At 35.2% G+C, this 15,258-nt stretch overlaps 2 protein-coding genes across 2 annotated transcripts in view; one reads left to right on the forward strand and one right to left on the reverse strand.

Moving 5' to 3' along the window:
- Positions 1-4,492: 4,492 nt before the first annotated feature.
- LOC136798171 (NACHT domain- and WD repeat-containing protein 1-like) overlaps positions 4,493-15,258 on the reverse strand; it is a 39,220-nt gene continuing 28,454 nt past the window's right edge. Inside the window, exon 21 of the mRNA XM_067054752.1 lies at positions 4,493-5,094. Within this exon, the coding sequence (XP_066910853.1) occupies positions 4,573-5,094 (522 nt within the window). The 3' untranslated portion in view covers positions 4,493-4,572. The remainder of the gene's footprint in view (positions 5,095-15,258) is intronic.
- LOC136798173 (uncharacterized) lies at positions 8,665-12,699 on the forward strand. Its single transcript, XM_067054754.1, has 4 exons — positions 8,665-9,117; positions 10,499-10,631; positions 11,159-11,182; positions 12,515-12,699. The coding sequence occupies exons 1-4, from the start codon at positions 8,665-8,667 to the stop codon at positions 12,697-12,699; spliced, it is 795 nt and encodes a 264-aa protein (XP_066910855.1).

Here is a 15,258-nt window from a genome sequence, read left to right on the forward strand (position 1 = left end):
TTTGTTATGTGTGGATTGCGGCTTTCTTGAGTCCATTTGTTACCAAGTTAAATCTTAGTTACTCAAATTCAAAAAATTCAATAGGTCATTCATCATTGAGATCATTATAAATGTATCAAACTGGGTCAAGTCAAAATTGGAAGAAGATGTATATAAGGTAACCATGTCATAGAAAAATAAACAATGACTAATTTATTGAATTTATTTTGTTTTGGGGCAACGATTTTATTTATATTTGGTATGTTTATTTTTAGGAGGCTAACAACACAAAATAAACAGGGATTATTTTTTATGGAGGAAAAATTGTTATAAAAAACCAAATTTAATTGTTTCATTTTTTGGTCAGCGAAACAAAGTTTTTTTCTCCCCAGAGGTCAATGAAACTAGAAACAAAGAGGTCAAGAAAGCTGATAGGCCTCTATAGCAATCTGTTCCTCTAAAGAATCCTGCATTGTACCACACATGCTTAATTTGTCGTTCTTTAAACCATATGTAGTCAATTGCCGTGATAAACAAAGAGGAATGAATACGTGAGGAGTGGTACAGTCACTTTCGATGGGGCTGTCGACGGCGAAATTTGTCGTTTTTTTATGAAATTTGTCGTTCTTTTTTTCGGTTCTAGGAAAATTGCCCCCGAGAAAATTGCCCCCCGGAAAACTTCCCCCGGAAAATTGCCCCCCGGAAAATTGCCCCCTAGGAAAACTGCCCCCTAGGAAAATTGCCCCCCAGAAAATTGCCCCCCAGAAAATTGCCCCCTAGGAAAATTGCCCCCCGGAAAATTGCCCCCCCCCCCGCCATCTTTTTTTCCACTTTTTTATAAAATCCAATGAAACTTCAAATGGCCATTGTAGCTATAAAATTAAGTAGTTTTTGAATTACTCTTAGGGTACCTAGTAAAACGGGGGTCAGCGGGGGTGGATTGGAAAAAAGGCTAAAACAGCATAATCCGTACAAAAAAGAAGTTTTCAGATTCCGAAAAATTGATAAGCGGAGGAGGGGTTGGATCAACAATGTCCTGGGTAGAAAATTTTCGAAAAATAGATTATTTTGGTGGGAACTTTTTTGGGGGAATACTGTAATTAATTTTTTTAAACTGTGGTTGGAATTAATTTTAGCGAATGACAGCGCAAATCTGTTCTATTTCATTCTAGTTTGAGCAACTTTGTTGAATTTCAGGGGTTATTTAGCCAAGAAAACTGAAATTTTAATTTTGGTGGGAACTTATTTTGGCGAGTTAGTAAAAATTAGTTCCCTTAGCTTAAGATAGCACGGATAGGGCGCTTAGGGTTAAGAAATGGGGAAAGATTTTTTTGAAAGTGATTTTATTACTCGACTATCTTTCTCCACCTCATACAAAACTTGTAAAAGTCGTTTTTGAGGCGTCTTTTTTCTTTAAGAAAAAACTAAAAACTAAAACATGCAAAGCAGATCAATGGTCAGCGTGAGGAATATAGTAAGAATGAAGTTATCCATTCCATATGACCAAGAAATTTTGTAAAACCATAAAGAAAATACTTGAATAGCGAAAGAAATACAGTATAAAACACATTGAAATTGACTATCGCTAAACAGAGAAAACGCTTTCTCTGTATTCCATGGTTAAACCCCATATAGCCCCAAAATATTCTAGATCTCTTAATCCGTTAAGACGCGATCACGTAAAATTGCGTAATCCAAAATCTCCCGAATGTTGAAAATTGAGTTAGATTTAGTTTCGAAAAATGGAAAATTAGGGGGCAATTTTCCGGGGGGCAATTTTCTGGGGGGCAATTTTCTGGGGGCAATTTTCCTAGGGGGCAATTTTCCGGGGGGGGGGCCGTTTTCCGGGGGGCAATTTTCCGGGGGGCAGTTTTCTGGGGGGCAGTTTTCTCGGGGGCAATTTTCCTGACACCCTTTTTTTCTATTTTAAGTAAATGCAGGATTCTTTTGATAAACTCCCTCATATAGGGTCGACATAAAATGAAGAACACTCTTACGGTAGCCTGGAAATCCAAGCGTTAAACTTTGTTCACAGTCTAGTTTATGATTTTTTGCTGCTTGTTAAACGCTTGGAACTCGCCTGCAGGAAGATTTTTACCTGCAATACAGGTTCAGTCTGATTGGCCAGATTTTGTGCGTATTACTTAGCAGTACTTTCGCGCGCATTTTGATAATTTCGATGCGCGCGCATAATTTATGGAAAAAGCTGACTCTGCAGAAAAAAGGAAAACAAATGAAAATGAAAACATAGATTCATTTAGAAACAAAAGGGCTGTTGGCTGGAAGTCTAAATACATGTGGCTGATGTTTTGATGTGGCTTTTAGTAGTTTTGAAAGTTTTTAGAGCTTGTGAAAGAGAATTTATGGTAAGTTGATTATGCAAGTTTGCCTGGGTTTCCAAAGTTCAGTAAGTCTGTCGACAAGGGTTCACACACAGACTGTTTATAACATTCTGTGTCAGACTAATCTAGCTGCACCAAGCTCTATAATCTTAGAACTTTGTAAGGTGAGGTATTTTTTGTCTTTTCTAAGATTATGAGCTTGGATTCCCAGGCTAACTCTTACAGTTGTGTGTATCAAATTTGGAATTAAAGGAAATGTCTCTTCTGCTTACGTTTAGCAATTTCTTTTGTAATAATTTTTCATGACATATTTACATCGCTGAATAGTTGCTTTTGTGTGTGTTAAAATGTATATACAAATTGACATATAGACAAACCCAAGCGTCATCATATAAATATTTAAAAAAATTTTAGTGCATGTGTTTAAAATTATATTAGATTAAATTAGAATTTAATTTTGAAGTGCATTTAAAAATGAATTATTTCCCTCGATCAAATTATTATTATCAACGTTCCTGAATAAAAAAACTATTATAGAAATAGAAATCAATCATATATTCACGAGAGGCTTGTTTATGATGAAGATGTCGTCCAGGGGGGGGGATGCTTAAAAGTGCAGGGTACGGGTATGTACTGCCCTTAAGGGTGACTTTTTTGGGACCTGAAAGTCCCTGTAAGGGTTGGAAAAACCAAAAATTTAAATTTCAGTCCCACTAATGGCAAAATCAAAATTTGGTCAAATTAGTCCCAGTAAGGGTCGTAAAAGTCGCAAAATTTTCCTATTTTTACTACCTTTTAGTCCCGCTAAGGGTCCGAGGGTCGAAAGTCGGGCGGCACATATCCGTCAGCTCGCAGCCCTACCCCCCGAGCGTTTTCGTAAAAATGTTTCTAGCACTAAAGAGAAGAATTCCTTAACCCTATTATTATCAGGCTTTTTCGGATTTTGTATTCTCAAGGGGGGGGGGGGGTGTTTTCCACCAGCCTTGCATAACTTTTGATCTAGAAAAGGTATGGACTTGAAATTTGGCACAAATGTTCTCTACCATAAAAGGAGTTCATAGAAAAAAATTTGGGTTGATGACGTCATCATAAAGATGATGACGTCATCGCAAAGTTTCACAATTATCGCTTACCAATGAAAAAGTACTATTCAATAAAATAGCAGTTAAAGTTGAACGAATGGAGATTTTTCAATTCTGTTTTAAATTTCTAAAAGCCAAAAAGAATATGTTTGACAAATTTGCCGGTTTTTAACATACTAATAAAATCGAGGTTTAAAATCCATGTAGAAAATGAGTAAATTTTTTCAAAAAATAATGACGTTATTTTTGATGACGTCAGCAGTTTTTGAAAATTTTTAAAATATTTTTAAAAATTTATCATTGATTCCTAAATCCTGTTAAAATTTGAAGTCAGTTGGATGCCTAAATCTAAAGTTATGCTAAATTTAAGATTTTGGGATTTTACAGGGTTTTAGCTGGATTTTATGATATGCCTGCACAGAAAAAGTCATAAAACCTGATCTGGTCGGTGTATAATTGTAAAATTTTGTATACATGCTGCTAATAGGATTTTATTAAAAGTCAAAAACTTTCAGAGCGTTAAAAAAAATTTTCAGTGAGCTATAAGCAAAAGAGTGCCAGCCTGGTGGAAAACACCCCCCCTGATAAAAATAGGGTTAATTTATTATTTTCAGTGTGTACTACACGTTTTTTTATAAGAACATCTAAAATTTTTGAAGCTTTCGGATGTTCTTAATTTTTTGAGTTTTAAGTCTAAAAATGTTCTTAACATGTTCTTATTTTGACAATCTTGTGAGTATTTTTGACCATTTTCCTCAGAAATAGGGTGTTTTTGAGCCTACAAAGCCTTAAAATGTTCTTAACTTGTTCTTAACATTTTGACCATCGAAGCCTTATATTCTTATATAGTTTGTTCTTACAAAAAAGCGTGTAATTCTTGTTTTGATTGCCATTTTCCAGACCATGCTTCAATTGTAACATATCATATACCGTTGCTAAGTTACACGCTTTTATAAGAATGGTGTTTCTCCGAATTCTTATAGTCGAGTAAGCGAAAGCAGAACGTCACTACAACTCTTGAAAAGTCTTTCAGAGCTTAAACATGAGAAACGACAACTTATCTTTTTACAGGCACTGCAGCAGCTAAGTTCTTCTGTTTAGGTACAATTTTTTTGAACCAAGATGAAAAATACAGGGAATCTCATACCAGTTTAGCTGTTACCGATGCTTTAAGAATCTCCTTTCTTCGGTTGACAAACAATGAAAAAAGTGACACCATCAATACCAGCCAACCCAAGACAAAGTGTCTTTCCATCGGGCGCCAAATAATTGAACCTGGCATCAGTCTCCGGTTTCAAGGATGCAACCAAATCAATTTTCCCTTCACTTCTCAATTTTGAAATATCAAAAAGATCCAAACATTTGATATGGTCACCACCCGGTCGAACATCAGTCATGACGTGGTTATAATCACTTGAGAATTGGAACATCCAGGGATATCCGTAGATGTCTTTTTCACCAAGTTTCTGACCTGTTGTTAGATCATAAGCGACGATTAGAGAACGCATGCTATATTCCTCGTTCTTATAGAATTGACCGCTCGCCGAGACTAAGACAATACCGCCGTGTTCACTGATGGCCGATAATCCCATAAGAGAAACACTGTCGTTTTCTTTGTCTTCGGCTACTGTGATTTTGAGTTTCAGTCGAGGTAACTTGCTGATATCATAAATCTCGATAGCTTGAAGGTCCTGCCAGAAATGAAAAAGAGAAATTAAATTTAAAGTTAAACTTAAAGTTAGTTGACTCTTTCTAATGTGATCTCCAAGGGACCGAGAACTTTCCTCGAATCAGAGAAAGATTAAAATTACAGAAAATATCTTATACTAATCTCTTGCTGATGGGACAAATATATTAATTCGAATTATAGAAAGATTTAAATAGAAGAGGTTTGAATTAGAGAGAGTTGACTATAAGATTCGTATCCACAGTTTTACAAATTGATGCAATGAGTAATATGGAAACATAGCACAACACAATGATATTACAGTTGACTCTCACTATTTCGAACTCGGACGGGGAACATTGTTTGTTCAAATTACAGAGAGATTTCGAATCGTAGAAGGTATTTTAAATTAATTTCTCCTAGGCGGGGACTGGGAATTAGTTTGAATTATAGAAAGATTCGAATAATAGGAGTTTGAATAAGCAAGAGCCTACTGTAATTACAGTTGGTATTTTGTACTCGGTCCAAGGAGGTAAATTAAATGTTGATTATTGAATACGCTATAATGGAAAATTTAGTTCTACTCATCCACTTGTCTAAAACTACCCGTCAAGTTTTCCCCCTGAAAGATACTCGAAAGCGTATTCACGGTCGTGTAAAGGCCGGTCTCCACTCTCGCTCGAAAATAAGCGAAAAACTTTTGAACAAAAAATTTCGAGCGAAAAAATAAAAAGTTGAAAGAAGTTCAACTTTTTTAAACCGTTACGTCAGAATTGACCAATGGAATTGCTTCATTTTTCAACGGACCAATGAGTTTACAAGAACATTAAAAAGTTTTCGCTCATTTCGCGCGAAAGTGGAGACCGGCCTTTTTAACGTTTTTGTAAGGTCATTGGTCGGTTGAAAAATGAAGCGATTCGATTGGTCCAAATTGACGCAACGGATGAAAATAGTAGAACTTCCTTCAACTTTTTTTTTGTTCGCGCGAAACTTTTTTATGACGTAATCTTTTCTTCAGGCAAAAAAGGTTAATAAAAAACTGTCACCCATTTCGCGCGAAAGTGGAGACCGGCCTTTAAGGTAGTGGGTAAGCAGTTGGAATTGCGAAATTGCGATTGGACCTGACTACCCTACAGAATGAGGTTCTGTGGATTGTCCGTAAAATTCCTTTCACCGTCAGTCTAAATTCGAATAGTGTAATGAAAGCTTTAAATGACTTAAAGGTATTCTTTTTATGTTATGGAAATGAGGCGCACATGTATGCTGAAAAAGGAGAGAATGCATGTCTTAGAAAAAAAATTCAATTTTCCTGTGTTGTTTTAATTTTAGTAAGTGAGAAATGAATTTCCTACTGTAAATCTTTTGAGGTAGAAATCTGTCTCACAGCCAGGCCTGTGCGTTGGCTAAAGTCAATATTTCTCATATTGGCTGACATAACAGTTGTTAGTGGATTTTCATATTTTGTAAAGTTACGTAACTTCCGCCATTATGGAAGCAAATGTTCGAATCTGTAGAGGCAATCCCTTACGCAAATCGAACGTTTGCTTCCATAATGACAGGAGTTACGTAACTTAACAAACCATGAAAACCTCTATACATGATTTTTGTTAAAAGCAAGTGTCTGCCCCTTGTTTAGGATCGAGTATGCTCAAGTTTTCAAAGCATCCAGGCATAGCTTAATCTTATTACAGTTGAACTCATGTAATTCGGACTCCTATAATTCGAAAACTCACTTAATTCGAAAAGATTCTGTGGTCCCCTAAGAATTTACCTTGAAAACTCCTTTAATCCAAACTCATGTTATTCGAAAAATCATGTAAATCGAACAGATTTTCCGGTCTCATCAAGAAAGTTTAATTATGTAATTCGAATTTTCGAATTTCTTGAGTTTTTGAAGCTGACAAACTCGACATTTTTTCAATCGAACCACTTCTAATTCCACCCCCATCTCAAAATGAGATTGATGACGCAATCGAGACGCTCAAAAAGATGACCCTTTTCGAATCATCGAACGTCATCCTGATTCAGAAGGAAATTTCCAAGAAACGAGAGTAGAAAATGAAACAATCAACTATCAAAGGTTTTTTTGAAAAATTATGAATTATGGGGGTGGAATTAGAAGTGGTTCGATTGAAAAAATGTCAAGTTTGTCAGAATTTAGTATTTCATTATTCTAACTCGAAAATACAAAAAATTGTTCAAAAGTAAACCTGGGAAAGACTTTTTTCATCGAATTAGGTCAAAAATACGAAAACTCATCTAGTTTGAAACTCATGTAATTCGAACAAAATTCTCGGTCCCTTGAGAATTCGAATTACATGAGTTCAACTCTATATGTTTATGAATCATGCTTATGGTTCACCCAAGACAAGTTTTAGTGAAATTTCAGAAATTTGTACAGATTTTGGGAGCAGAATGTAGCTAGCCGTGGAATGTCTTTTTTTTACTTGACCATATTCAAAAACCTTTTTAAAATTAAACAGATAAAAAATGGCAAATCGAAAAATATTTCAGGCTGACATATATGCTTATTTTATACTTAGGAAATTTGCAAATCTGAGCATTAGTATGCTTATAAGCGTTATGCTTATGAAAAATTGTTTCATAATAACCGGAACGACGGAAAAGAAATCGGGTAAAACCATTTATCTATCCATCAACAATCTATTTTTAATAAAATACAACCTATTATGAGCAACGCCTCGTCAATAATTTGATAAGATAGTCGGGAGTTTCTAAACGTCGACCAGAAATGACGACCACGACCGGGCGACCACGACAACGACCAGCGACCAGATAAATTTGGGCAAATGATACGGAATGGTGGCGGGGTTCTACTAATAGACAAATACGGTTCCAAGTACGGTACGCTTAAGGGCAGCATCTACCCGTACCGTACTTGGAATTTAAATCCAACTTTAAAGGCCGTAAAATCTATAAAATCTAATTTGGCATTTTCTTCTTCTTTTTCCCGTCCTTCAGAGCTTTAGCTTGTTGGGTGAAAATTTCTGTATCTAGGTGCCAGATAAGTGAACCAAAGGTTCTCAAATATAAAATACTTTTATCCGACATACTTAAAGATCTGAAGTTTGGGAAAATTTTCGACAGATTTTCGGTTAGATTACAAAACTTTGCAAGAACGCGTCAAGGATTTTGTAGCGAGAGGCCTGGACCTGGATTTGGGTGGTGGTGCGAAGGCGCCACTCCTTTCCCTACATTTCTCCACTTACCCTTGATCCGTCTCTTTAGTTGATGAGTATCAAGCAGAGAGGCACCAAGTACCTGGAAATCTTTGGTATGACCCGGCTGGGATTGAACCCAAAACCTTACGGAGATGCTCTACTGTAATGCTAAAGCTTAACGATTCTCTAGAAGGTTGCTCAATGCGAACCGCGTTGTTTGATGCGTGTTTCACATTTGAAATAATCTAAATTAATTCTACTTGATGACTCAAAAATGATGAATTATTGAAAAGGTGGTCGGGTAGTTCAATCACCTATTGACCCAAAATCAGCTTCGAATGTTGATTTTTTTGAAAGAACATTCATTTGATTGAATTTTTTTCGCTAAAATCAAAATAAAATTCAAAACTTTCATGACTAAAGACACAGAGTCAGTTAAGCTAGAGTTCGAAAAGATGAAAAAAGATGTGTACTTTTTGCCACTATTGGCACTTTGTATCGCTTTGGTTACTGCGGAACAAGAAGAATGGGGCGACATAAAGACAAAAACTATAACAAAACTGGATGGTACTAAAATAACAACAAAATCTGGACAATTCTTTGAAGTCAATTATAGTTTGTTAACGTCTAGCCCAACATTAATTCTAAAACTAACAGGTATCACAAAGAACGCTTGTGGAGCACAATGCATAAACTCGGTCACGCGTTGTTTGTTCTATCGAATGAAATTCGAAAATATAGCCAGATTGAAGGGAGATTGTTGGTTATATTCACATTTGGCAAAAGCAGAAGAAAACAAATATTCTTTTTGGCACTTCAATCCAGCTTATAATCAGCATGCAAAATTGAGATCTTACGAAATTAAGGTGAGCCAATGTCTTTAACCCTATTATTATCAGGCTTTTTCGGATTTTGTATTATCAAGGGGGGGGGGGGGTGTTTTCCACCAGCCTTGCATAACTTTTGATCTAGAAAAGATAGTGACTTGAAATTTGGCAGAAATGTTCTCTACCATAATAGGAGTTCATAGAAAAAAATTTGGGTTGATGACATTATCATAAAGGTGATGACGTCATCACAAAGTTTCACAATTATCTCTGACCAATGAAAAAGTACTATTCAATAAAATAGCAATTAAAGTTGAACGAATAGAGATTTTTCCATTCTGTTTTGATTTTCTAAAAGCCAAAAAGAATGTCTTTAACATATTTGCCGGTTTTTAACATAGTAATAAAATTGAGGTTTAAAATCCATGCAGAAAATTAGTAAATTTCTTCAAAAAACAATGACGTCGTTTTTGATGACATCAGCAGTTTTTGAAAATTTTAAAAATATTTTTTAAAATTTATCATTGATACCTAAAACCTGTCAAAATTTGAAGTCAGTTGGATGCCTAGATCAAAAGTTATGCTAAATTTAAAATTTTGGGATTTTACAGGGTTTTAGTTGGATTTTATGATATGCCAGCACAAAAAAGTCATAAAACCTGATCTGGTCGGTGTATAATTGTAAAGTTTGGTGTAAATGCTGCTAATAGAATTATATTAAAAGTCAAAAACTTTCAGAGTGCTAAAAAAAATTTTCAGTGAGCTATTAGCAAAAGAGTGCCAGCCTGGTGGAAAACACCCCCCCTGATAAAAATAGGGTTAACACGTTTTTTTCCAACCTTTTTTTTCAAGAAAACGTTAATCAAAAAACTCAAATGACAAAAAAGCTCAAATGACAAAAAATTTACATTTTAAACACAACCCTAAGCCTAGAATTTAAAACAAAGCTTAAAGGGATAATCAGATGGTCTGAGATATTTTGCCTGCAGATAGCCTCTAGGATTTTAGGAAAAACCTCTAAATTTTTTGGTGTACTTATTTTCCTAACTCAAGTTATGCCAATTTGAAATTTTGAACCTTTGCTTGAAAACAATAGAAAAAAGTGTGAAAAGTCCCTGAAAAGTCCCATTTTTCGAGATTTCAAAGTGGCATAACTTGAGTTAGGAAAATAAGTACACCGAAAAATTTAGAGGTTTTTCCTAAAATCCTAGAAGCTATCTGCAGGTAAAATATCTCAGACCATCTGATTATCCCTTTAAGTCGAACAGGATAATGAATAGTTTTGATGTACACAGGCAAAAGTCGATCATCAAACCAATTTTGAAAGCTAGAAGAGGAATTCTCAAAAACTTGATTTCAAATAAAGGAAGAGGTAAGTAAGAAACGAATCCAAAAAAAGATTCATTATTTTTTTTCATAGAACCCATGCCAAGACGATTTGTTATGCGATCATGGAAGCCGTTGCGTACCAAATTATGAAAACAAAACATTTTCATGTGAAGAGTGCGAACCGCCTTACTTTGGAACCTTTTGCAACGAAACAAATGGACCGGGTAAGGTTGGGCTGTTCCATTAAATCTTCATAAAGGGGGTGGACGAACTAAAATCAGCATTTTACCACTGGAATTTTTAGAATAATTTTTTTACACGCTGGAAAAATGAAAATATACTTCCTTCTCCTCAAATTTCTCCCTGGAAAAGTTCGTCGACCCCTCTGTATTCAGCGATTTGATAAATTAAAGAAAAAAACAGGAAAAAGAATGTGCAAGAGAAACAGAAGAATGTTATATTGGGCTTTTCCAGAAAAAATCCGTTCATGGGGGGTGGAGGATGAATTGTCCAGGGGTATTGAAGAAATACCAAAAAATAGCAATGTCCATAGGGTAAATTCCAATGTCCAAGGGTAATTTTTTGTGTCCACGGGGTTGATTTGATGTTTGTCCAGGGGTATAACCCGTGTCCAGGGGGTTGAAAATCAAAATGTCCAGGGGTAATTCATGAAAAAAATAATATATCCTCCACCCCCCATGAACGGACTTTTTCTGGAAGAGCCCATTCTGTATTTTTGTTCTTTTTTTAGATTTGACTAAGGGCGTGGAGCAAGGTAAAAAGTGTGATTAATAGATCTTATCGGAGTTTTTGATTTCTCTAAAAAAGTGGTGCATAGTGGGATTGTTTCTGGTTGATTACAATAGAATTCCCTCGAGGAATTCCTAAGAGATTTCTATTGCAATATACTCGAAACAATCCTACAATACATCGCTTTTTTAGAAAAATTAAAAACTCCGATAAGGTCTATTGCTTTTAAATATAACTTTTGAGGCCTAGACACAGGGGATATCCCGATGATATACCTTAGTCTACTTTTCAGAGCGATGGCTACCCATCGTATTGAGTAGCGTTAGTGCCACAATTCAGGGGCTCACTTTAACATTTAGTACATACGTCTCAAGCATAAAATGGCATTTTTGTGAAAGAAGTGAACCTTACTTGGGGGAAATTGGCAATTTTTAATTGAAAATGCTCTAAAAATGTAGGCAAATTTCATGATGGTGATATTCTTAGCATTATTCTTAATTTTTTGGCCATTTCTATCATGGACATTCTTATAAAGTGTATTCTTATAAAAAAGGTGTGTACTTTACTTACATATAAAACTAAACATTTTTATCATTCTTATCTCCTTATTATATTAACCCTTTAACTACCGATGACGAGATATATCATCGCGTTCCGTGCCAAAAATACTGATGCCGAGGTAACTCGTCATTGCGTTTCGTGCCAAAAATACTGATGTCGAGGTATATCGTCATCGCGTTCCGTGCCAAAAATACTGACGACGAGATATCTCGTATGCGCATTATGTTCCAAGTATACCGAAGAATTAAAATTCGTAAAATATCTTTTAAGTCCAGCTTCCAAAACAAATTCAAAAATTGCAAAAAAAGTTATTGTTTATTTCAGTCATGCTGATATGAGTCTTTTTTATAATTCCTGACCATTTTCTCTGTGTAATTTTCTCTTATAACTTTTTAGTTGTGTACTTCTTTTTTGTAGTCAGATACAAAAAATTAATATCCTATATGGAAAAAAGAAGTACAAATAATCAGAAAATAAAAGAATATAAATAGAAAGTCCTTTTAATGATGAATTTTTCCCAAATTCCACGTTTTTTATTGACGAGTTATCTCGTCTCGCAGTCGTGAACCCCTAAAGTACTTTTTGCCGAGTTAAATCGTCATTCAGTCTTTTTGGCACGGGTCGTAAAAAAGTCGCGGTTACCAACCACCTCCAAAGAAATGCTCGGTATTTTAAGAACTGTCAGTTCAAAAAGCCGCGGTATTTTAAGGCACGGAAAAATAAAAAGACGCAGTCGTTAAATAAAGGGTTAAACATTTTTATCATTCGTATCTCCTTATTATCTTATTACATACAGATATTCGTGAAGGAAAGTACCAATCATGCTCACGTTATAAACAGAACATTGGCAATGAAGGTTTGAACATGGTCACCCTTCACCCTTGGAATGACCAAAGAGCGGTTCGCGTTTATTGCAGTTGTAAGTCAATCTTCCTACCTTTCTCAAATATAACAAGCAACATGCTGAATGGACCTACCTGATATAGGTAGTCGGAAATATACTGAATGAAAATGAAAGTGTTCAAACAAAAAAGAAAGGAATAACCAATTTTTAAGGCCAAAAACAATTTTCCGTAAAAAAAAATGATTCAGCCACTTTTTAAAGTACCCTGCCCTCTATCTTTAAGCAAAAAATTCAGAAAAAACTAATGAAGCAATTTCACACCAAAAAAAAACCATGTTAGGCACTTTTTGACCAAATTTGCCCAAAATTACCAACTTGCATCACTGTGCAAAAAATCAATGAGCCGATCCCGAGAAAAGCTGGTAACAGACGAACAAACGAACGGACGGACGAATATCAGTTAATTTAGAGGACCTCCGGGTTTGGTTCAAAAAACCATACACTTGTTATAGTGTGCTTTCTGTCGCGCAATCTGTAAGATACACGTGTTCAAGGAACTCGAGGCTGAAAATCGTGCGAAAAATAAGGAATTGTTCAGAATTGTGAAGGAACTGCTCAGGCTGGGAATAAGAAAACAAGTTAAGGAGCAGAGAGATAAACTTAAACTTAACCTAAACAAAAAGCCCGTTTGTTAAAGTGGTGAGGCTAAAGGCTCAAAATGAGATAAAGTTCGCTAGAATTTGAGAAAAAAAATCTCATTTGCTCTAAAGTGGGAAGGCTGGAGTCTCCCCAGTCTCCCTGCTTTGCCGGGCCTAAAACATTCAATTCACGTCGTTTTCTATACGTTAGTCCATTCTTATACTCATACATAAGTTACATACTTAGCAAATCCAATATTAGTAGCTAAGTAAATAAAGAACTTGATAAGGAACTTTTGAGGCTGAAATTTTTCTGGAAAAATAAACTCCAGACTCGGAGCACGTAGGAAAATCTTTCTATTGGCTCCAGAAAAAAAATATGTGAATGAAAGTTTTTTTTTGGTTTTAACATTGAATAGACAATCAATTTTCTGTTCCAGGGTCAAATTTTGTACTAATGAACATCTATGAAGATAATGACACATTTCAAATGTCAGAACTGACTGTTTTCACGGCAGCCGATTTCGCTGATGGCTTTCAAAGCCCACAAAACAACTTCATGTTTGATCCGGCTGGTATGAATTACATTTCCCGCAGATTTCGATTACGTAGTATCAAATGGCAATGCGAAAACAAAGATGGTACCAATTTGAAATTCAAAATTTATGGTCCACAAATTGCTTATTTCTTTTCTGACAGTAACGAAACACCGGAATGTCAGGTTAACAATTACAACAACAAAAATTATGAATTCAATAATGGCGTAAATATAACATGCGACGAGTTCAATGACAATAGATTTTCGAGTACTGCAAATTGGAATCGGTTGACTGACTACAGACTTCTAAAAACACCACTCGTTTTGAAAGACGGACGACGAATAACAATGGTACCGGATAATTTCGCTTGCTTCGAAGTCGACCCTTATTCTTATAAAGAAAACAGAGAATATAGAGTTTTATCAGAATGAAGATTGGAAATTGGCGGAAAACGAAGTTCAATTTTTCGTGAAAAACTAAGACAATATCATTTTACACTTTTCTAGACAAAAAATTCTTTTGAATACAGGAAAGCTTGAAACGCTGAATAAAGAGATTAGCTTTCTAAGACGACACAAAGCTTCACAATGATGCCATTCTAATTTGCACATATACAAACCACGATTGAAGGTAAAGATTTTCAAAAAATATATCACTCGAAAACAAAGAAACCACTAAATTCAATCCGTCGTCTTAAGGCTTCACTTTTTCTTGCCTGTGAAAGGTTAAAGATTCGCTTGCAGCCCTACGGGCTTCTATTTCATTAGACTGGAGTCGTTTATAATGCATGTAATACTAATAATAAACACAAATAATGATACGGGATTTAGTTTGTATAAACGACTGGAAGAATCCGGTGTTCCAGCCTTATAGATACCGGGCCTAGCTACGCAGAAACTTGCGTAGCGAGAAAACAATTTATTCAGCAACAACAAACTCTCAAAATAAAATCAACACAAATGAAACATTTTTAACACACAAATCCACACACATTTTATTTACAAGAATTTTTTTTGAGCGGGAAAAAAAATTAATTGCGATATTGACACTTTTTTTTTGTTTGGAGTTAGTGCACAAAGGTTTCTAGACGACTAAAATTTACTTTTTTGCTTTATTTATAATATGTCTGAATTAGTCGTCTAGCTTGCTAGACTACTATTTCATTGGCATATCCGATTTCTTGTATGTTTAATTTTAATTACTGCACTTTATTATTTTATACTGCTATAAAAAAATATTTTATTTGTCTATCATTTTTAGGGCTACACACACTACACAATATATTATCAGGCAACATATTGACGATATATTGCTGAATACCGGCAATATATCGAAAAAGTGTCCGCAATATATTGTCAGTTCAATTTGCAATATTCAAACAATATAGGGGGGTTGTTTACAGAAAAAATTCCTTTTTATGATAGAGAGAGCACCTGTTGTTTACCCCGTACATTACGGTCCGCAGAATGATATTGTCGAATATTGCTCACCAATATATTGTGTGGTCTAATTATTACAA

This window comes from Clytia hemisphaerica, unplaced genomic scaffold (genome assembly GCF_902728285.1).
Source record: "Clytia hemisphaerica strain Z4C2 unplaced genomic scaffold, Clytia hemisphaerica genome assembly, whole genome shotgun sequence".
Classification (NCBI taxonomy): domain Eukaryota; kingdom Metazoa; phylum Cnidaria; class Hydrozoa; order Leptothecata; family Clytiidae; genus Clytia; species Clytia hemisphaerica.

Excerpts from the sequence above, each read along its gene's own strand:
- LOC136798173 (XM_067054754.1), top strand. The coding sequence starts at position 8,665 with ATGACTAAAGACACAGAGTCAGTTAAGCTAGAGTTCGAAAAGATGAAA. Across the intron at positions 9,118-10,498 it reads TGAGATCTTACGAAATTAAG|AACCCATGCCAAGACGATTT; the intron begins GTGAGCCAATGT and ends TTTTTTTCATAG. Across the intron at positions 11,183-12,514 it reads GACTAAGGGCGTGGAGCAAG|ATATTCGTGAAGGAAAGTAC; the intron begins GTAAAAAGTGTG and ends TATTACATACAG.